We start from the raw sequence: 21,645 nt of genomic DNA on the forward strand, positions 1-21,645 counted from the left end.
TGCGCACACAAACACACACAAACACACACACACCGCCTTCCTTCCCAAAATGCGAGGTTTCGTTTCTGCCCCTGGATTAATTGCTTGGTGCAACTCTGCTTAACCGTGCCAGGCGCTCTCTCATTGGCTGCCTTCACCCAGAAGGCTTGGCAGCTGTGGGATTATTTGGGGGGGGGGGAAAAGCGGCTTATTAAATTATTTTATATTAAATTATTAAATTATTTTGGGGTAGGGGCTTACATCCAGACCGGGTTAGTAAGAGTCCCTGTGTTTCTGTGCCTTCAGGTCAGGTGTGGTTCTGCCAAACCCGTGACCTTGATTAATAAGCAGGCATATACATAGAATGAAGGCTACTGCTAAGCTTGTAAGCCGCCCTGAGTCTTCGGAGAAGGGCGGGATATAAATGGAATAAAAATAAAAATAAAATAAAATAAAATTCTGGAACCAACGTAGCCACTCTATTAGTTTTTAGCCAAACTGTGCCCCAAAACGTGGCACAAGGCATCTTTATTTAGGGGAACGATTCAGAAGACCCGTGCCGTTCCCAGGCCTTTGGGGGGGGGGGGTGCTCAGCGTGGGGAGAATTCAGAAGTTCTTTGCAGTTTTCCCCTCCAGCTATAAATCAAAGAAAGGACTCTGCAATTCCTTGGCTGAGCTGCTAGCACCCAATCCCCGAGTTTTAAATGCTGATTCTTGGAGAACTCTTAATTAAGACTTTGTTTTGTAGCTTTGCTTGGGGGGCGCATCTGTGCAGATCCCCCTTTTTATGGGGAAGGGGGATAAAATATTTCAAGTCAGTCCCCGGATTAATTGGGCGGCTATCAGAAATTGGTGAGGAAACACCCATTTCCGACTAAGCCACAGAGTAGTTACAACCCCGCGCAAGGAATATGTTTACTTAAAAGTTGGGCACCTTTCGTCGGATTAAAAACTCTTGTTCGTTTTTTTAAAAATATATATGATATTTTTAGCTTTAATTAAACATTGGCAGCGAACAATTACATTCCCGGGAGAGCAAAAAAAAAAATAATAAAAAAAAATAAGGTTGATTGGAGAGGGGTGGGTAAGCAAAGCCAAGGAAGGGAGGGGTCACCCAACCCATAAACAAGGTGATATATAATATTTTTTTTCACTCTCCTTTTAAATAAATACCGATCAGCTTTATGTTCAGAGACAATAGGAGCCGTTGGCTTAAATTTGCAGTTTACTGTATTTATGGCCGTAATATCAAGGTGCTGGCGTCGTAATTTCATGCCCCAATGAGAAGCGCAAGGTCGAAGCAAATGCTTCCATCGGCATCCTGCTAACACACTAACTCATAAACAAGATCCGCCTGGATCAGGTGGCACGGAATAATACAGGCTAATGAAATACAGCACAGCTTTCCATTACTGTTAGTTTTTACAGTGTCGTCATTACGTGTAATTTATGTTTAAAAAATTCAATTTTATACAAGGCTCTGGGAAATAGGGGTCTCCGGGTCACCCAGCGACTTTTAATAGTTGCGAGGTTGGGGTCAAGGGAGAAGAAAGTGCCACGGGCGCCGCGGCGCGGGGCGGAGGCGGAGAAAAGAGTTGCTTCGGTGCCTGTCCCGGCTTGAAAATGCTAATTTTATTTTATTTCTCGGGAGCATCCTGTTCGTAATAACAACAGCTACACACACAAACACACACACACACACACCCAAAGTCAAAGCCCTTCCTTTCCACCCTTCCCCAAATTCCAGATGCTTTTTTTTTCCTTTTAGCCTGCTTGTCTGGGTCTCTTTTTTTTGGGGGGGGGTGTCAGCTCTTTTCTAGGATGAGAGGAAGAAGGCCGGGGTCTTTGAAAGTCACGAGGTCCTCAATTTTCCTCCAAGCACCATTCGCTTCTCCGCTTCCTTCGATTATAGACTTTCAAAAAACTCTGGCCAGCCAGACCGAATCCCTGCCAAGGATTTCTGATGCCAAAGCCAGGCGAAATCTTTTTAGCTGTCCCCCCCTTCCCTTCTTGGCTGCATTAGCCCCCTCGCTTTTTTTGTTGTGTTTTTTTTAATTGGAATCTGCACGTTCCTCTTGTTGGCTGGTTGGCTGGCTTATTTATTTGCTTTTTAACCCAGGAAATGGGTGGGCACGCAATATTGTTCCATCTGGATCCCCTAGTCATGGGGTGGGTTGCCAACCGAGCAGATTTTGAACCTGAGTGGTTCCCGGTTGCCCTACATCAGTAGATCTTAAAAAAAAAAACAACAAGATTTAGTGTCTTCCTTTCCACCACCACCACCCCCCTTTTTTTAAAAAAAAAAAAAATGCAGGGCAAACGGGTACCCTTGCGATTTAACAATGCGCTAGAGAATTTGGGCAGAATCCAGAATGGTAGACTTGCCCTGTTGGGTTATCGGTTTGCACGGAAGCTTCTGCAATCCACCTTTTAAGGTCTTCTCCTCCAAATTGGCGGCGGCCAGCCGAGATCCTGTTCTTCTCAGCGAGACCCAGTCTGGTTGGTACCTGGAGTGGAGACCACCAGGAAACCCCAAACCGTAGACCAGACTGAGAAATCAAACCGAAAAGAGCGGAGAGGGATTTCCACACCTTGGCCCATCCATGTGGCCGCCAGGACTTGACCTTGACTGGAGGGTTACCTGCTTTTAAGCTGTACAAACCTACGCAAAAACCAAGGGCTTCAGCCTTAAGCGGACGGGACCAAAACGATCAAGATGGCAGCAAATGCACCCACTTCTTCCAGAGACAGTCATCCCTAGTGGGAGGGGTGGGTGGGAAATCCTGGTCTGCTTATCAAGTCCTCTGATAAGTGCCGTTTTCACTCTGAGCCACTCTTTATTAATTGGCCTCGAAATAGTTCCGGTGAAAGCCCCACGGTGCGTGCGTGTGTGTGTGTGTGTGTGTGTTTTAATGGTTTTAAAACCAACAAACAAAAAAAATAAGGCAGAGAATTGGAACTTTTACGAACACAAACCCGAGTTGGTTGCTTGCTAAGAACCCCGGAGGTGAGGTTGGAAGGCCCCAGGTTGCCGAATCGGTGCCAAACGGGAATTGGTGAGTCGTTTGCCGCTGGCTCTCGAAAAGAGCTTGAGTGGGAAAGACGGTGAGTGACAGACCGTTTATATTATTATTATTATTTTTTCCAAACATGCCCATCCCCGCTCCGGTGAGATTCATCTGCAAAGAGGCAGAGCGGCACCAGCCAGACAGGAATTAAAAGCCAGGAAAAGAAAATTGAATCATTGGTCTGAACGGCCCAGAAGCCAGAAGGTTTTTGCAAAAAAAAAAAAAAAAAAAAAAAGGACCAGGCTCCATCAAGCAGCTGAAAATGGGCTCCATTTTGCTCTGTGCAAATCTTAGAGCGAAAGCTTTTTCCCGCCCCTTCTGCTTTCCGGGAACTTTTCCTAGCAAAGATTTGTCTTTGGTGAACTCGCCTTTATGGCATTTACACACACACACACACACACACACACCTGGGGTGACCATGGTTAAAGTAAGCAGTCGGGTGGCTGCAGCAAACTTCTCGAAAAATGGCAAGGCTTCTTGGCTTCTGCCTCCTTTATGCAAGTGCCACGTGCGTGAGCAGCCACCCAAAAAATTTTTTATACAAATATGAGCTGCCACTGCTGTGGCTACTGCCTGTAGATGGCCTTGGCTTAGGCTGAAACAGGAAATAAGATTTCTCCCGTGTTTGGGGCCTAAGCAAGTGTATTCTAAATACTTAACGAACATTTAACATATATATATATATGTTCGAATCTCAGAAGGGTATGGCTGACTGATGAAAACTAATAAGTTTGAAATGCATATCAGTCTCCCTTAATTCTTTGTTAGCAATTTAAAAAAAAATTACACAAATATGAGCTGTCACCGGTGTGACTACTGCCTGTCGATGGCCTTCAGGTTAGGCTGACACAGGAAATAAAGATTTGTCCCATGTTTGGGGCCTAGCAAGGTAATCTAAAAATAGTTAACAAGCATTTGACATTATATATATATATATATATATATATATATATATATATATATATATATATATATATATATATATATATATATATATATATATATATGTATGTATATATATGTATATATATGTATATATATGTATATATATGTATATATGTATATATATGTATATATATGTGTATATGTGTATATGTGTATATGTGTATATGTATATGTATGTGTGTGTGTGTGTGTGTGTGTGTGTATATATATATATATATATATATATATATATATATATATATATATATATGTATATATATATGTATGTATGTATGTATGTATGTATACATTTCATTATCCCATCCTTACGATGGCTTTTGTAAGGAGGGAATTGCAAAACAAATAAAACCAAAATAGCTTCCTAATCATAATGTATGTATGTATGTATATGTATATGTATATATTAGTTTTCGTAGATTTTCACGGGTACAAGTATGTAGGTTTTGGCGTATTTGGGTCTTTTCCCGTGTAAGATTGATAGTGTCTTGGCGACGTTTCGACGAGGTCCCACTCGTCATCTTCAGGCTGGTGTCTTCGGCTTCACACGATGAGTGGGACCTCGTCGAAACGTCGCCAAGACACTATCAATCTTACACGGGAAAAGACCCAAATACGCCAAGACCTATATTAAGGTGTTGGGAGATCTTCGTCCAGAGCTGGCATCTTGCGAGAAGAAAAGATGGATGGATGGAGAGATTGAGGAAGATGGGGTGGGGGTGTCGGAGAGGATCACGTCCTGTTTTCTTTGCGGCTTTCTCCCCGGCTCAGTCCTGGTGCTTATATTATTCCTTGCAGATAGCAATCAACTGGAAGAAAGTGTGTGTCTAATTTGCATGAGATTATTTTTTTTTTTAAAAAAAAAAAAGCTGCATTAGTCAAGGGTGATGGTAAACAACGCAGAGAGAAAGCCTTCTTGTAACAGAGCTGTTTCAAGGCCAAATTGGCAGCTTTTCTGCATTGTTCCTTTTTAACCTTTGATGGGTGGGGGGGGACTGAGGTCTTTTGCATGTCAACAGGAGAGAAAGGCATATTTGTTTTCAGGCCGACTTACCTACCGCCACAGTCGGGGCCCCAAATCTCCACCGCTAAGCAAGACAGCATTTGTCCCCTTTAGCGGCTTTTCTCGCCGCGCTGGTTAAAGCGAGCCGCTGCAGTTGCAACACGCTTGATGGCAGTAGCAAGGACCCTTAGATTTTACATGCCGCTTCGTCGTTCTTTACAGCCCTCTCTTAAGCGGATTACAGAGTCAGCCTATCTCTCCACCCCTTCCAACAACCTGGATCCTCATTTTACCAACCTCGGAAAGGATGGAAGGCTGAGTCGACCTTGAGCCGGTCAGGATCGAACTCCTGGCTGTGGGCAGAGTTAGCCTGCAGTGCTGCATTCTGAGCCTTGCGCCACGAGGGCTCTTGATAAGTGGCTTCCCCATTGCTTAGGTGATTGCACGACTTCAGACTTGGCCCTTTGTTTGACTTGTGGACTTCAACTCCCAGAATTCCTCAGCCAGCGTGCATACCACCACCGGTGCATTGCCCATAAATCTACACCTTCCTATCTCAAAAAAACCCCCAAAAGATCCCCTCTATTTTAATCCCTAATAAAAGCTACAGTGCTTTGAGTAATCCCATTGTTGCCAGTTAATACGACCAGATTAATGCGCAGAAATAAAATTATCTCTTGATCCCCTCTGAACAGGATGTGAATTGAGCCTAGGAGGAAGGGGGGGGGAGAATGGCTAACGAGGACTGTTATTTCCTCCAATTTCCAATTTGGGAAACCTCAGGAACAAAGGATCTGTCCGCGGCTTGTTGAGCAATCTTCAATGCTAATGTTTATCTCAAAGGCTTTCTCCGAATGGGAAGTGGGCTTTTGGTTGGGAACGTTTCATTATCCCATCCTTACGATGGCTTTTGTAAGGAGGGAACTGCAAAACAAATAAAACCGAAATGGCTTCCTAATCATAATGGGCAAATTCTTTCCCTTTTAATGACCGGCGGAAGACCTCAGCCCAAGAAACAGCCTTCCCAAGCTCAGCATCTCCTCTCCAGACAGGTTAGGACTACAAATACCATAGCGTCTGGCCGGCCAGCTCCAGAAAAAGGCTGCATTCAACTACTTAACCCTTACCTCCAGTTGCCAAAGTCTGCCCAGTTGCTTTAAGGGCAAGGAAAACAATGATCTTGCGGGCTGGAAGCTGTGTAGAATCTGTTGTATTTCCCCCGTAATGTCTCATTAAAGCAGCCGTCTCTGGAAGACAAAATGGCTGCTTTAATGAGCCACTGGAAGGTTTGGATCAGTAATCCCACAACTCCTGAAGTACTTCCTCCACGTCTGAAGCATGGCATCGCGGGAAGGATGCTGAATCTTGAAAGGGCTGAATGCATTTGGAAATCTGGGTTAGTTTTTAAGGGCTGCGTGCCTACAGTAATCCGGTTTACTTCATGCGTAATTTTCAACGAGGAATCCGTTTGGGCCTTTTCTCGAGTTCTCCCGCAATCCTCATGAAGCTAAGAACGGCAACTCCACGTGCAAGGCCAGGAATGGCTGGAACCGGTTCTGTTCACCTTGGCTAACCTGGTTAACTCGCTCTTTAGGGCCCACCCTCTCCGTTTTAAATTGCGGAGTGTCAAACCTAACCTGGGATCCATTTTCTTTTCTTTTTTTTGTTCCCACACTTCTCCTTCTACTTCATTTTGGCAGTCTTTCTTTCATTGCAACGTTTCCCTGCAACCGACACGGCAAGAGATCTTGCGGCTCAAGGCAGATAAACCACATTTTTAGCTTTTCATTTGTAGTGCGTGTCTTCTCCTTTTTCTAAAAAAATAAATAAATACGGGCCCAGCTGCAGGACTTCCTCTACATGTGCTGGCCAGGAGCTGTTTTCCTTTACTTTCTCTCCCCCCCCCCCCGCTTCTTCCTTCTTGGCCAAATTTTCCCCAGATGTTCTGGCTGTAGCAGATGTCTGCGCCAGGCGCTGGGCGAAATCCTTGTGACCCCAGCGACAGCTTTCCCAACCCTGGCACGTCCATCTTAATTTCTGAAACTCTTGAGCCCATTTTCCCCTGATCTGTTCCAGTTTTCGCTCTGCAGTCTTCTAATCATAGCCAGACCCGTTTGCCTTTTTTTTTATTTTCGGCATTTGTCATAAAATAAAGCAAATTATTCCCATCTCCAGAAACAATCTAGACTAATTACTAGTCGTCTAGCCCAATAATTAGCTTTTTGATTCCCTGTCTGTTTTCCTTACATATATTCTTAAGTTTTCTCCCCACTCTTTTTAAAGTTGGGGTTGGGTTGGGTTGTTTGTTTTTTTTCTTCGCACCATTACAGATTAAAATGAGCCACATTTGCAATTGATGGTGCTTATTTGTGTCCCCCCCCCCCTCCGTTTGTTTATTTTAATTTTTTTCCCCAAGAGGAAGAATGGCGGGGTGGGTGGGAAACGCAGTAGAAAAACTACTTCAAAAGCAGCCATAAACGCAAAGATAAATTAAGGAAATTGAATGAGACACACTTGGAATGTGGCAATGAAGACTTAATACGCCCGTCGTCGCTTAAGGTTAAATTGCAAGCCGTGTGAAAAATTATGTGTTTGCCCGCCCTGTCCCCGCCAATCCAAAATTCAGGGGTGGCACTCCGGTTTGTTGAAATAGTTTTTTAGAAATCTTTTCTCGGGAGTTAGCAAACTGGAGCAGTTTCCTCCTGAAGGTGACTCAAAGGGTGAAGAGAGCAGAAGTGATCGGTGATCAGGGATTCTTTAAAAAAAAAAAGGGGGTATGTTTAGCTTGGAGGAGACAGGTCAGACTGTAGACCACATAAAAGGTAATCCGGCTATAAATAAATGAAGCCAAATTTCGGCACCGATTTACCAGATCTTACACGGCCCTCTGAAAAATGGAGCAGGTGAATTCGTTTGGCTGCGTTTGTCTCTTGCACTGAGCTGCGTTTCAATACAGCTGTTTCCCAGTCAGCCGTTTTTCACCATTTCCCTTTTCTCTCTGGCCACCGTTCTTCCAGATCCCACGGGGAGGGAGTCACCTGTCCTTCGGGAACCTCTGATCCAATCTAAGAGTCGGTCTCCGGGACCAGGGATTTAAGTCTTCCGGGCTTTGTACAACTGAACCTTTGGTCCCGGTGACCGACTCTAGTTTGGATCCTGCAACGTTATCCTGGGATACGATATATTCGCCTTTATGCATGAGTAGAAAAAAGGAAATTTTGGGAAGGGTCATTTTGGATGTCATTGGAGGATGAGCATTTTTATTTATATATGAGGATAGATAGATAGATAGATAGATAGATAGATAGATAGATAGATAGATAGATAGATAGATAGATAAGACATGAGAGATGATAGAGAGATAGAGATAGAGAGATGATAGAGAGATGATAGGTAGGTAGGTAGATGATAGATGAGACATGATAGATGATAGAGAGAGATGATAGATGAGAGAGAGATTATAGAGAGAGAGATGATAGGTAGGTAGATGATAGATAGATAGATAGATAGACAGACAGACAGACAGACAGACAGATAGATGAGAGAGAGATGATGATATGATATGAAATATGATATGATATGATAGGTGGACAATACAATGTAGGAGATAAAATAAAATCACCATGATATGGAGCCATGGAAGTGCAGTGGGATAGATGTTATAATTCGATATCTAACGAAGCTAGCCCTCTTAACTGCTTCTGGTGGGGTGGCTGCGATGAGTTCTTCCCAGGTGCCTTGAAATTTCCTGAGAAGACATTCTTGAACTAAGGATGAGGATGGTGGATGTCTCCCCTCACCCCACCCCACCCCAAAAAAGAATGTGACGGAGGTGCTAAGTGTCTGTAGAGGAAGCTTAATTTCAGTCCTTGTGAGTTGTCTGTATTAGGAAAGAACTTCCGGGAAGCCGAGAATTTTTCTGCAAAGCTGTCCTTTCCTTTCCAGGTCTCACCGACGAAGAAATAGATCTGGCCTTCCAACAATCGGGCACTCCGAAAGAGGAAACCGAGCCACACAATCTCCCCCCACAGTTGGTGCCAAGTCCGTCCACACAGCTCACACCATACAGTAAGTAGCCTGCCGGAAACCACAATAAAGCTGTTTTAATTCTGGGTATCATTTGGCCGTCTTTATTATTATTATTATTTTTCCCTGAAGGGCTAAGTAGAGCCTTGTTAGTTCTTCTGACGAGTCTAAACCACCTTCTTCATTTCCCTTTCTCAAAAGTTAGGGTTCCTTCTGACCTCCTGCTCCAAGACACCGCTCATTAGTCCCAATAAAGGCGTTGTAAAATGAACTCTTAACTTTGTCCCCTTGCTGAAGCAAGCTTGGCTGTTGTCCCTGCTCGGGGAGCTAGAAAGGAAATTAATTAATTGTCTGCAGCAACCCAGACGTGAAGTGAAAGTTCCTCCCTTTTGGATCTGAAAAGTAATTCGAGCAGACTTCTTACAGCAGGGTGATCCTGAAGCGAGGAAAGAACGGGGGGGGGGGCATAGTATACCTCACAACGTTGTTGTAGAGTCACGATATCACCATTTACAAACACAAATACACCAGCTGCCTCCAGGCAGAAAGACAGGATGGCAGAGAAAACGGCTGGCTTAAAATTACAGGCAGTCCTCGACTTACGACCACAAACTGACCTGCCCTAAATTTCTGTTGTTAAGCGAGAGGTTTGTTAAGCGGGTTTTGCCCCATGGTTGTTAAGTGAATCACTGCGGTTGATAAGTTAGTAACCAGGTTGTTGAGGGAATCTTGCTTTCCCCCACCGACTTGGCTTGTCAGAAGGTCGCAAAAGGGGATCGCGCGACCCCCTCCAGCTCTCCAGCCCGCCAATTCTTATCCTCTCTCTTATTTCAATAACCTTGGTTCTCACGCTAGGTACAGCATTGTTATGTCTAGCTAAACTCTCGTGCACGTTCCTCCCCCCCCCCAGCATCATCTAACTCTGACTCGTAAGAGTAAAACATAAGAAGGAAACGGTTGCATCTCCACCTGTTGTCAAAGCAAAAGCATCCGATGTGAGCAGTGTTGAGAAAACGCTCCTGTAGTCTTTATTAAGGCTCAGGTGTCCCCTGCTTAGCAGAAGCAGGAAGATGTTGGCTTGTGGTGTAAATCTGACTTGTGTGACTTGTGCTTCTTCCTATAACCTCATCATCGCTCTTTGGGGCCGGTTCAGTAGAGAATCCGTGAAAGTGAAATTCTCCTTCTTCACATCTGCCCCCCCCCCCCACGCACACACTTTTTTTTTTTTTTGCCAAGAGGTGTCAAAACTGTTTCTTAAAAAAAAAAAAACCCACCTCCGACTCCTTGATTTTGATTAATATAGAGAAACAAGACTGATAATAAAATTGATAAATGACAAGCGAATTACTTGTCCCCGGTAATTTATTACATAAAATATCTTTTATTTGACACGCGATTAGTTGCAGGGAGCATCGCTCAATCTGACTAGTTGAAACATGCTCCTAAAACGATTCCCTTTTACTTGGAGGAGGAGGAAGAGGAGGAAGGGGAAAGAAAAAAAATAAATAAATCTGTTATTGGCACGTATGAAATGGGATTTATATGGTCTTTCCCGCCCCCCAACCCGCTTCATTACATAGAATTTCTGGGGAGTTCCTTATTTTTATTTTTATTTTTTATTTTAATTCCATTTATATCCCGCCCTTCTCCGAAGACTGAGGGTGGCTTACAAGCTTAGCCAAAGGTGTGTGAGAAAAGCGTTCTCAAGTTGGCCTGAATTTTTATGGCCTTTTCCCGACAGAGATTGCATCGGAGGGAAACGGGTGTCTTTTGCAAACCATCTTTCCAAATCTCAAAATAGTCGCTTGCGGGCATCGATCCGGTGACGTTTGTCCCTTTAAGCATGCCCAGCGTACGTGCAGTCAGACAGAATTATCCTTTTTTTTTTCCCCTGGAAGAAAGTTAACTCACCCAGGCACCTCCGACAGTACCCCGAGTTGTTGTTTTGATGATGATGATGATGATTTAATTTCCCTTCCCCCCCCCCCCCCCCGTGTTGATGTGCAGGGTTGAAGCTTTGGAAAGACCCATTTTGCTTTTCAGCCGAGCCTCTGCATCGATATTTATTTATTTTATTTATTTATTTAGATTTATATACCGCCCTTTCCCGAAGGACTCAGGGCGGTTTACAGGGCATTTAAAAGAAAGTCAATACAAATATGAGAAATGGACTTAGAAGATGTCCACCGCGCTATTTTTTATTTTTTTATTTTTCCAACGTTGGCAGCTGGAAGACGGCGAGGCTGGCCTGGGAATCCTGGGAGTTGAAGCCCACCCCTCTTCAAGCTGCCAGCTATGAAGAAAAAAAAACCGCGCTTGACTACAATTAAGTAAACCTTTTTCTTTTGGGGACTCCGAAAACTTGGCGTCGCTCGAGTCCCACGTGCTTTAGTGGCCACAGAAATCAGCCTCCCTTCACACAGTTTACCCCGAAGCCTGCCGAAGTGGCTTATATGGCAGCCCCCAGCCCCGAATCCACTTGATTCTCCCCCCCACACACATACACTACCCACCCACCGTTGCAGCCAGGAAAGCAAATGGCAAATTCTCCTCTCCGCCCCCTCCTTAAAATTAATTCTTCCCTTTCTCCTCGGCCTCTTTTTTTTTTTTTTCAATTTTTTTTGCCACCCGACAAAATTATTTCACGCCTCCCGAAAAATGCGCAAAATGGCATTTCGGCACCTTCTCTTTATAGACTCTCTGAACTTTCCGGAAAGATCATCCTGGTCCCTTTTCATTAATAATGAAAACCGAGGGGCAATAAAATGTTCTTAGCAGGAGCATGATGGGAACGGGGAGAGAGAGAGAGAGATGGAAGAAGGGGGCGAGAGAGGCCAACGCCGGTGGGGTTGGGTGAGGGTCTTTGTGGGGGGGGGTCTTTCTGGAGGTCAAAGCCGTGGAGCACAGGGGGAAGAGCAGCCTTGCTGGAGTCCAAACCCCAAATTATTGGCCGTAGAGCGATTGTCAAACTTCGGTGACAGCCAGGAGTAACTCCTTCCTCTGAGTTCAGACGCCCAGGAGTCACTCCTTCCTCTGAGTTCAGACGCCCAGGAGTCACTCCTTCCTCTGAGTTCCGACGCCCAGCAGTAACTCCTTCCTTTGAGTTCAGACGCCCAGGAGTAACTCCTTCCTTTGAGTTCAGACGCCCAGGAGTAACTCCTTCCTCTGAGTTCAGACGCCCAGGAGTAACTCCTTCCTCTGAGTTCAGACGCCCAGGAGTAACTCCTTCCTTTGAGTTCAGACGCCCAGGAGTAACTCCTTCCTTTGAGTTTAGACGCCCAGGAGTAACTCCTTCCTTTGAGTTCAGACGCCCAGGAGTAACTCCTTCCTCTGAGTTCAGAGGCCCAGGAGTAACTCCTTCCTTTGAGTTCAGACGCCCAGGAGTAACTCCTTCCTTTGAGTTCACCTGGCCCTGATCGAGGTAGATGTTAGCGAGAGACGGGAATACAGCCCGTCCTCTGCTTACGCTCATAATTGAGAGGAAAATTCCGTTCGTTAAGCGAGCAAGCGTCCGAATTTTGACCGCGGGGAGACCGCCACGGCCGTCAGTGTAAAAAGCCGGCCTTCAATTGCGCTCTGCGGGGGCGTTGCAACTTTGCACGGTCACTGAACAAATGCTTGCGAGTCGGGGGGGCTAGCCGTACACACACACACACACACCTTTTTCTTCCCACCCACCCTCCCCCCCAAAACCGGGTCTCCACCCTAACCCCGAAGACGATCTTAAGCTATTCCTCTCCCTTCTGAACGGGACGATTTAAACGCTTAAGAAGCTGGGGGGGGGATTCATTGATTTATTTGATTTGATTTATCTGATTTATTTAATTTCCTTGCCTGCGGTCTTCCCCAGGTCCCGCGAGCTCCAGATGGAGAGACTACGGGGCCCTGGCAGTTATTATGACTGGCCTTGCAATTGGTTTCCACCAGCTTTACAAGGTAAGCGACTCCGATTTACTCAGCTTCTCAACCTGGGTTGTTGTTTTCCTTCCACCGTCCTTCCTAGCAGGCATCAAAAGACAGGCCTCTTAGCAAGACCCCTTCGCGGGCATTTCCAGCCTGCCTCCTCCACCTTGCCCTCTCTTGTAAAGACGGAAATCTTTTTATTATTGTCATATTGGGAGGGCCGGGCCAGGAGCTGAGCATCCTCAACGCCTAACTCACCTGGATTCTTGCTGTACCTATCGATCACACCGACATTCTTCCCCGATACGCCTCTGCATTTATCAGCTGAAGATAGAAGCAGCTAATTCTACAAGTCAACCTTTTCTCAAATCCTTTTTTTTTTTTTGTAGCAACAACTACCGTTTGCAGGCCTGGGTACCTGCTCGCTCTTGGGAACACGGGCCCCTGAATTCAATGCACTGCTGTGTGGTTGTGATAGTGGGGAGAAGTAAAGCTGGTGTCTCTGGGTGTCATAAGGAGCCCCTTCTCTCTCTTGTCTCCCACCCACCCACCCCCCATTTTCATTCACAAAGTGTTAAGGGCTATGCAAATTCCTACACATAGCAGAAACCAAATAGCTGCATTATTAAAAGTGCAGCACGTAATTTCCTAGCCCTAGGCAACCTCCCTTGGTGTGCGTGTTGTTGTTTTTTTAACGCCGTAGCAAACTCCCTTGAAGAATTACCTTTTAAAACACTCTTTCTGCATCTTGTAAGGACAGCTCTAGAGCTTGGCCCTTGGATGACTTGTGGACTTCAACTCCCAGAATGCCTCGCGCCTGGCTGGCTGAGGAATTCTGGGAGTCGAAGTCCACAAGTCATCAACATCGATCATTCCGCCGAGACCTGAAGACCTGGCTCTTCGAGCTTTCCGGCTCAGGCTGAGTTTTAATTGGGTTTTAACTGGGGTTTTACATGTTGCAGGGACTTAGTTTAATCTTTTTTAAATTGGTCTTAATTTTTGTATTAATGTTTTAAAAATTATACCCTGTAAACCGCCCTGAGTCCTTCGGGAAAGGGCGGTATATAAATTCAATAAATTAAATTAAATTAAATTAAACTTGGGCCCAGTTTGAAGAGCCCTGCTCTAGGTGAAGAGCTAAATCGCTCCTTTTTCTAAACTAAATTATCCAAATATCTAAATTATTGGCGAGGGCGGGGTGGGGGTGGGTGACCGCTTGCAAAGCTGCGCCGAAATTCTGACAAAGAGGCCCTAACCAAGATGGTTTCTTTCTCTGGCTGGCCTTTAAAATCGGCTTCGAGATTGATCTCAAGAGCTGCTAACCCTAGATTTGGCAGGGTTCAGGGACTAATCCGCGGCGGCAATCTTGGCTAGTTGCAGTTTGCACCGCGAGAGGAGAAACGAAAGCAGAGATCTGGGACCTTTACTCAATCGGGATGGAACGGCCTGTCCTCCAAACGGCGTCTTCGTTATCAGTATGGTGGCAAAACCTCAATTAAGGAACTTTCCCGCGGCTTTCACGTCTCGGTGCTTGGACTCGCCCAATAAAACATGAATTTATTTTTTATTTTTTAAAAAATTGTATGGAATGCCGCTACCTTGAGTTGGAAGCCAACTGTGATGGGAGGGCTGCATTCCCGCCACTGCCTCCCTCCCCTCTGCCTTCGCCTCCCACCAGTTTGGGAATTTGGGTAGCCTGTCCTGAAGTTTGAACCCACTCCTCTTTTTTTTGTCTCTTTCCCCCCCACAAACACACTTTTTCTGTAGAAATATCTGCTTCCCCTGATCATGGGGGGTAAGGAAGATAGGAAACAGTTGCAGAGGATTGAGTCAAACATGTCCGAAATGAGTGGCAGCGTGACACAGACAGGTAAGGAGATTAATAGTCCCACCGGCTCCTGCCCCTGGCACCCCCTCCCCTTCCTTCCTTTCCCCCCAACCTTTCTCTCTCTCTCTCTCTCTCTCTCTCTCTCTCTCTCTCTCCCCCCCCAGCCTCACTTTATGTGGCGACTTCATTTATCTGCTCTGGCAAATCTGTTCACATTTGCAAATGAAGCCGCCGTCATTTCGGTTTAATTTGAAATTGCTTGTTTACTGTCGGCGCGGCCTCAATTAATTATGTTTTTACCGAAAGGCTCCCAACCTCAGAATATTAATAAGGGGAATGAAATGACAGCCTTTCGTAAGGGCTGTAAAGTTCATTTTTAATTTCGGCTTCTTGGGAGTATGTTCTTTTTTTGGGGGGTCGGGGGGCTTGGGTTTCATGCGCGCGCACAAACACACACACACTCATAGATATATAGATATAATGAAAGTGGCACCTGTTTCTCTTCATTCTGAAGTCACCTTTTTCCTCCCAAGACTTCAGCACGGGTCAGGAAATGTCTGTAATTACGGAAGCGTCTGTATGGCCCATTCCTCCTTCTCCGTTATTGGTTCTGCAGGGGCACTGTTTATTACCCAAGCCCCATCAGATGGCCTAGATTAGTGGAATGTTTTCTTTACAAGCCTGGTTATTGGATGGGACTCCCAGTTATAATTTTGAAAAAAGCACCCCACCACACACACACACACACACACCTCTTACCAATAAGGCTATTTTTCTCCAGCACGTCTTGAGCTTTCATTTCGGCCTTGGAGAGTCCTTAAGCCTACCCTGGCTGAATTGGGACACCCGCCTCCCCGGATGGGTCGCCTTGTGGCGCACAGCACTTGAGCACCCTCCTACCCCATCTAGAAAGAGGTCTTGGCAGCTCGGAGACTTCGACTCCCAGAAGGCCCCAACCAGCCTGAGTTTGATCTGGAAAGCCACCTTGGGTTGTGCAGGAGGGGGGTGGGGGGGGGAGAAAGCATCTGACTTAAATGAGTCTAGCTTGGAGAAGAGAGGCAGAGTCGAACAGGTGACGGTTTCTGCATTCCATGGCGGAAGGAAGGAAGGAAGGAAGGAAGGAAGGAAGGAAGGAAGGAAGGAAGGAAGGAAGGAAGAGAAGGAGAGAGGAAGGGAAGAAGGAGAGAGGAAGAGAGGGAGGGAGGGAGGGAGGAAGAAGGAGAGGAAGGAAGGAAGAGAAGGAGAAGGAAAGGATGAAGGAAGGAAGGAGAAGTAAAGGAGGAAGAGATGGAGAGAGGAAGAGAAGGGAGGGAGGAAGGAAAAGAAGGAGAGAGGAAGGGAAGGGAGGGAGGAAGGAAAGGAAGGAGAGAGGAAGGGAGGAAGGAAGGAAGAAAAGGAGAGAGGAAGGAAGGAAGGAAGGAAAAGGAGAGAGGAAGGGAAGAAGGAAGGAAGAGAAGGAGAGAGGAAGGAAGGAAGAAGGAGAAGTAAAGGAGGAAGAGATGGAGAGAGGAAGAGAAGGGAGGGAGGAAGGAAAAGAAGGAGAGAGGAAGAAGGAAGGAAGAGAAAGGGAAGGTAAGAAGGGAGGAAAGGAAGGAAGAGAAGGAGAGAGGGAGGAAGGAAGAGAAAGAGGAGAGGAAGAAGGAAGGAAGAGAAGGGAGAGAGGAAGGAAGGAAAGATCCATTAGTCTTTCTGGATGACGAAGACAGATCCTGCCGTGTGCTCCGGGGGGGTGGGTGGGAATCTCCGCTGTCCAGCTGGGGCCAGGTCTCTGCCGCATTTTGGCCCCAGCGTCCAGCCTGGGCGTCCAGCGCAGCGGATTCTCCCGGCCTGCCCTGGAGGCAGATAAATTACCCTGAGGCCCCCCCCCGGCCATTCAGAGCGAGCGTGCAAATCACCGGCGGTCCTAATGAGAAGGGAGAGGTTTCAGACGGCCACCCTGCCAGCTACCGACATCTATACAAAGGGGAGACAAAGTAGGACCGGGGGAAGATTAGACACAGCCGCAGGTAGATTACGCAGCGGCGGGGGAGCTCCCGATAAATTATAAGCAGTTAGAGGAAGTGGAAGCCGGGGACATAAATCAGACGTGCGAGAAATTGGGGATGGGGGGGTTTGAAATCTGCCGGGCTCTGCGTTCGAGGAATCTCTCCCCTCTTTTCTTCCCCCCCCCCACCACCTTGTATGCCTGCCCTAATTTAATCACCCTTCTCCTCTTGCCTTGCACAGTGACTCAGCTGCAGACCACTTTAGCCTCCGTCCAGGAGCTGCTAATTCAACAGCAGCAGAAGATCCAGGATCTGACGCAGGAGCTGGCTACCTCCAAGGTACCTCGCTTTCCCACCGACCTACAATCTTTCCAGCCATTTACACACACACACACACACACGCACACACACACACAGGTCCCGAATCCCAATTAGACGGCTGGAAAAGTTCCAGAAAGAGCAAGCGGGCCCTTCCTTGTAGCCTACAGGCCGAACGAAACCTCCACGTTCGGCAGCAGTCTAGCTCACTGGCAGGGCCGACATCAAAAGTCTCAAGGGAATCTGGGGATGGGTTTAGTGGAGAAACAGCCCCCCCCATACCGGAAAAAAATCACTGAGTGGTCCCCTTAACCTCCTATCTGAGCGTTTTTTTCTGACCGTCGGAACAATGAAACCAGTGGAACAAACCTGCCTCCAAGAAGCTCTGAATGCTCCAACACTGGAAGTTTTTTAAGAAGAGAGTAGACAGCCTGAGAGGGGGGTTGGACTAGAAGACCTCCAAGGCCCCTTCCAACATCATCATCATCATCATCATCATCATTATTATTATGATCATCATCATCATTTAGAAGTCGTAGTCGTAGTAGTTATTATTACTATTGTTGTTGTTGTTAGTTGCGAAGTCGTGTCTGACCCATCGCGACCCCATGGACCACGTTCCTCCAGGCCTTCCTGTCCTCTACCATCTTCTGGAGTCCATTTAAGCTCACGCCTCCTGCTTTGGTGACTCCATCCAACCACCTCATTCTCTGTCGTCCCTTTCTTCTCTTGCCCTCCACCTTTCCCAGCATGAGGCTCTTCTCCAGTGAGTCCTTCCTTCTCATTAGGTGGCCAAAGGATTTGAGTTTCAGCTTCAGGATCTGGCCTTCTAAAGAGCAGTCAGGGTTGATCTCCTCTAGTACTGACCGGTTTGATCGCCTTGCAGTCCAAGGGACTCGCAGGAGTCTTCTCCAGCACCAGAGTTCAAAGGCCTCCATTCTTTGGCGCTCAGCCTTTCTTATGGTCCAGCTTTCACTGCCATACATTGCAAATTTATTACTATTACTATCATTATTATCATTTAGAAGTTGGTCCGTGGGGCCGGATGCGGTAGAGCAGGCAGCGGGGATACCCAGAGCCCCCACAAGCCAGGAAACCCTCTTTCATGTTTTATTTCATGCCCCACCCCCCTTTTTAGCTGTCTTGGGTGGCCTGCAGGAAGCAGGATTTCGGTCTGAAGTGTTACTATTAAGAGCACATGTCATGCTTTTAAGGAAAAAGCATGGGGCTTCAAGGATGGGGGGAAAGTTCAAAAGTCTTCACACACACACCCACCCTTACGCACACAGACACACACACACACACTTCTTAATATAGCAGCACCCCGCTCTGTGATCAGAAACTTTCTGCATGCAGAGAGAGAGAGAGTTGGCTGAACCCATCAGCTCTGGAGTAAAAATGAACAGGAAAAGTCATAAAGAGTTTTCTCAGCTGCAGCCGAGCGTTTTCCTATCCCCTTTTTTCAAATGACTGGCGGCATGTTGTAAGAATTTTTTTCTTTTAAAAAAAAAGGAGGCTTGAAGCAATTAAAAGAATCTACACCCCAGTCTTTAAAAAAGGGATGGGGGGGTGGGAGAGAGAAGGAGAAGATTCAGGCCAAGCCCCAGATGTACCATCTTCCCCTCGCTGTGTGCGTCTGCTGCTTTCTGCCTGTGTTTAAAAGGCCCAGATGTTGGGTTGTCTTTCGGAAACCCTCCAGCATCTGGCGCCAGATGTGCCTTGGGCAGGCCAGCCAGTGGGAAGCTGTCTCCTTAACGTACTCGGGTAGCTTTTCAAAAGGGCCGGGACAGCCAAAACGGTGGCTGCGAGGAGGTGGGGGGAGATCTGGCATTCCCCCGGGGACCACATCTGTGCCTGCGTTTGCCAGCTGCGACAACAACGCCAGCCAGAGCAGGCTCCGGAGCCAGCTGTTTAGCCTTACAGGAAGCATCTGGCAAAGTGGAGTGCTACTTAGAAACCACCGTTCCTAAGGGACTTTCTCCCCTCCCCTCCATTTTACGACCTTTCTTACCACAGTGTTAAGTGAATCGCTGCACTTGTTACAGTTAGTGACGCAATGGGGAATCCGGCTTCCCCCTTGACTCGCTCGTCGTCGGAAGGTTGCAAACCGTCGTAAAGTACATGCCAGTTGCTAAGCATCTGAATTTCGGTCAGGTGACCCTGGGGATGCTCCAGTGGTTCCCTAAGTGTGCGAAACGCTCCTTTGCCACTTTCTTCAAGCTAAACCACCAAACCAGTGGTTGCAAATCAAGGGCAACCTGGAGTTGGTAATACCAGAGAGGTGATCTTCCCGTTTAATCTGCCTAGCAACCTGTGATCTAAGATCACCTCTGTCGGAGGATTAGAAACCCAAGAGATGCTTCTGTAAGTCCACAAAGGGCCCCCAAAACATAACTCTCTTTGCTTGCCGGACCAAGAGGTGGGGGTTTAAATTAAACCTCCACGAAACACGTCCATCCAATCCTTGCTTTTCAAGCAGGTGAAGGCAAGAGAATTCACCTGTGGAACTCTGTGCCACAGGATGCGAGGGTAGCCACCTTTCAAAGGAATGTTTTTTTCTCTCCATATTTATACGGTCCCACAAAGCATTGCCAACCCCTTAGTCACACCACCCGCCTCTTTTGGCTTTTGATAGAAAGGGAACAGGGGCCTATTGGTGTTAGGCACCTCTGGGGGGGTGGGGGAAATGTAGATTTTTTTTAAATGAAGTTCCCTGGAAAGTTAGCCACTGCTGGACACACGATTGAGGTTGTATCATTTAAGTGAGAAATTTTTTTCCCCCGACTTTTGACTCCAATCACTACTTTTTTTTTTTTTTTTTGCCTCTTAGGCCACCACATCGACCAACTGGATTTTGGAATCTCAGAGTATCAATGATCTGAAGTCGGAGATCTATTCGTTAAAAGGTCTCCTCCTGAACAGGTAAGGAAAGAGATGGGGACGAGGGAACAGGAGCCACAGCTTCATCCAGCAAAATAAATAAATAACTCCTCTGGCTCCATCCTTCGAAGACACAATTCACAGACTCGCTTCAAACGTCTGCCTCCTCCGCCTCCTTCCTTCCGCAAAACCTCTTCACAATAGCTCTACGGGTGCCGCCGTTCCATCCATCCATTCGGGTTTTTTACGCCACCAGTTCGGTGGCTTTGCGCAGTTTATAAGAGGCCTCTAAGTATATATATATATATATATATATATATATATATATATATATATATATATATATATATATATATATATATATATATATATGCACACACATATATGTGTTAAATGTTTGTTAAGCATTCAGAATACACTTGCTTAGTCCCAGACACGGGACAAATCTTATTTCCTGTTTCAGCCTAGCCCAGGGATCTTCAAACTTGGCCCTTTGATGACTTCTGGACTTCAACTCCCAGAATTCCTCAGCCAGCATGCCTGATTGAGGAATTCTGGGAGGTTAAGTCCATAAGTCATAAAAGGGCCAAGTTTGAAGACCCCTGGGCTAGCCCAAGGCCATCTACAGGCAGTAGCCACAGCAGTGGCAGCTCATATATATATACTCTGCTTTGGGGCTCCCGAGCGAGTCCTCAAGGGATGAGGGTTAAATTGGTCCGTCTCTCTGAGATGGAAACCATTTTAAAACAAATCAGATGCCCATCGAAACCCAGGGCACAGAATTTGCCTTGTGGAACTCTTTGCCACAAGATGTGAGGCTAGCCACCTTTCAAAGGAATTTAAGCAGCATGCATTTTGTAGGCCAAGGAACAAGGATGCTTGGCTAGAAGGCCTACGGAATCAAGGAATGTTACAGCCCTGGATTACTTTAATTAACTGGGCTGGAGTAGATGATCCTCAGGGACCCCTCCGCTCGCCGTTTCCCTCTAATTAAAGTAATTAATGAGATTTGGTCCAATCATGGATTTTTTTTCCCGCTGAAGAGTCAATCCCAGGCCGACGGTGGGAGCCGTTGAGCCATCGGGACTCATGTCCAAATAGGGAGGCCCTTCAATTTCTCTCTCTCTCTCTCTCTCTCTCTCTCTCTCTCTCTCTCTCTCTCTCTCTCTCTCTCTCTCTCTCTCTTTCTCTCTCTCCCCCCCTCTCCTTTCTCTCTGCTTTCTCCCTCTCCTTTCTCCCTCTCTCCTTTCTCTCTCTCTCTCTCTCTCTCTCTCTCTCTCTTCTTTCTCTCTCCCTCTCTCCTTTCCTTCTGCTTTCTCTCCTTTTACTCTCTCCTCCTTTCTCTCCTTTCTCTCCTCTCTCTCTCTCTCTCCTTTGAGGTGCTTTTGCTCCAGAAGAAGCACACGACACACACACAAAAAGGCAGTGCATTTAATACATTTTAACAGCAAGGCTAAAAAATAAATGAAAGCCGCCTCTCCTGGGGCCGAGGGCACCTTGGGAGGGGGGGCGCGCGTTCAAAAAGGGGTCCTTTGTTGTTGGCCAACTTCTTTTATCACACGGACTTTCTCGCAGGGGAAGAAGACGGCGAGGGAGGAGAGAGGGGGGGCCCGAGACAGCCCCCTTCCTTCCCACCGGCCCCCCCACCCCCGTTTCAATATTCAGTTCCTGCCAGCCGCGTCAAGGCGAGCGGCACAAGGGCAGCCGTGCTGT

At 46.6% G+C, this 21,645-nt stretch overlaps 1 protein-coding gene across 2 annotated transcripts in view; it reads left to right on the forward strand.

Moving 5' to 3' along the window:
- The window catches only part of PEX14 (peroxisomal biogenesis factor 14), a 60,035-nt gene that overhangs the window by 36,203 nt on the left and 2,187 nt on the right, over window positions 1-21,645 (forward strand). Inside the window, exons 4-8 of one of the 2 annotated variants that reach the window (XM_083375543.1) lie at window positions 8,938-9,060; window positions 12,869-12,954; window positions 14,689-14,791; window positions 16,976-17,073; window positions 19,883-19,974. In XM_083375543.1, the coding sequence (XP_083231669.1) occupies window positions 8,938-9,060; window positions 12,869-12,954; window positions 14,689-14,791; window positions 16,976-17,073; window positions 19,883-19,974 (502 nt within the window). The remainder of the gene's footprint in view (window positions 1-8,937; window positions 9,061-12,868; window positions 12,955-14,688; window positions 14,792-16,975; window positions 17,074-19,882; window positions 19,975-21,645) is intronic. The other variant, XM_083375542.1, reaches the window with a different exon arrangement.

The sequence above is a fragment of the Vipera ursinii genome, assembly GCF_947247035.1.
Source record: "Vipera ursinii genome assembly, chromosome: 17".
In the NCBI taxonomy this organism is placed as follows: domain Eukaryota; kingdom Metazoa; phylum Chordata; class Lepidosauria; order Squamata; family Viperidae; genus Vipera; species Vipera ursinii.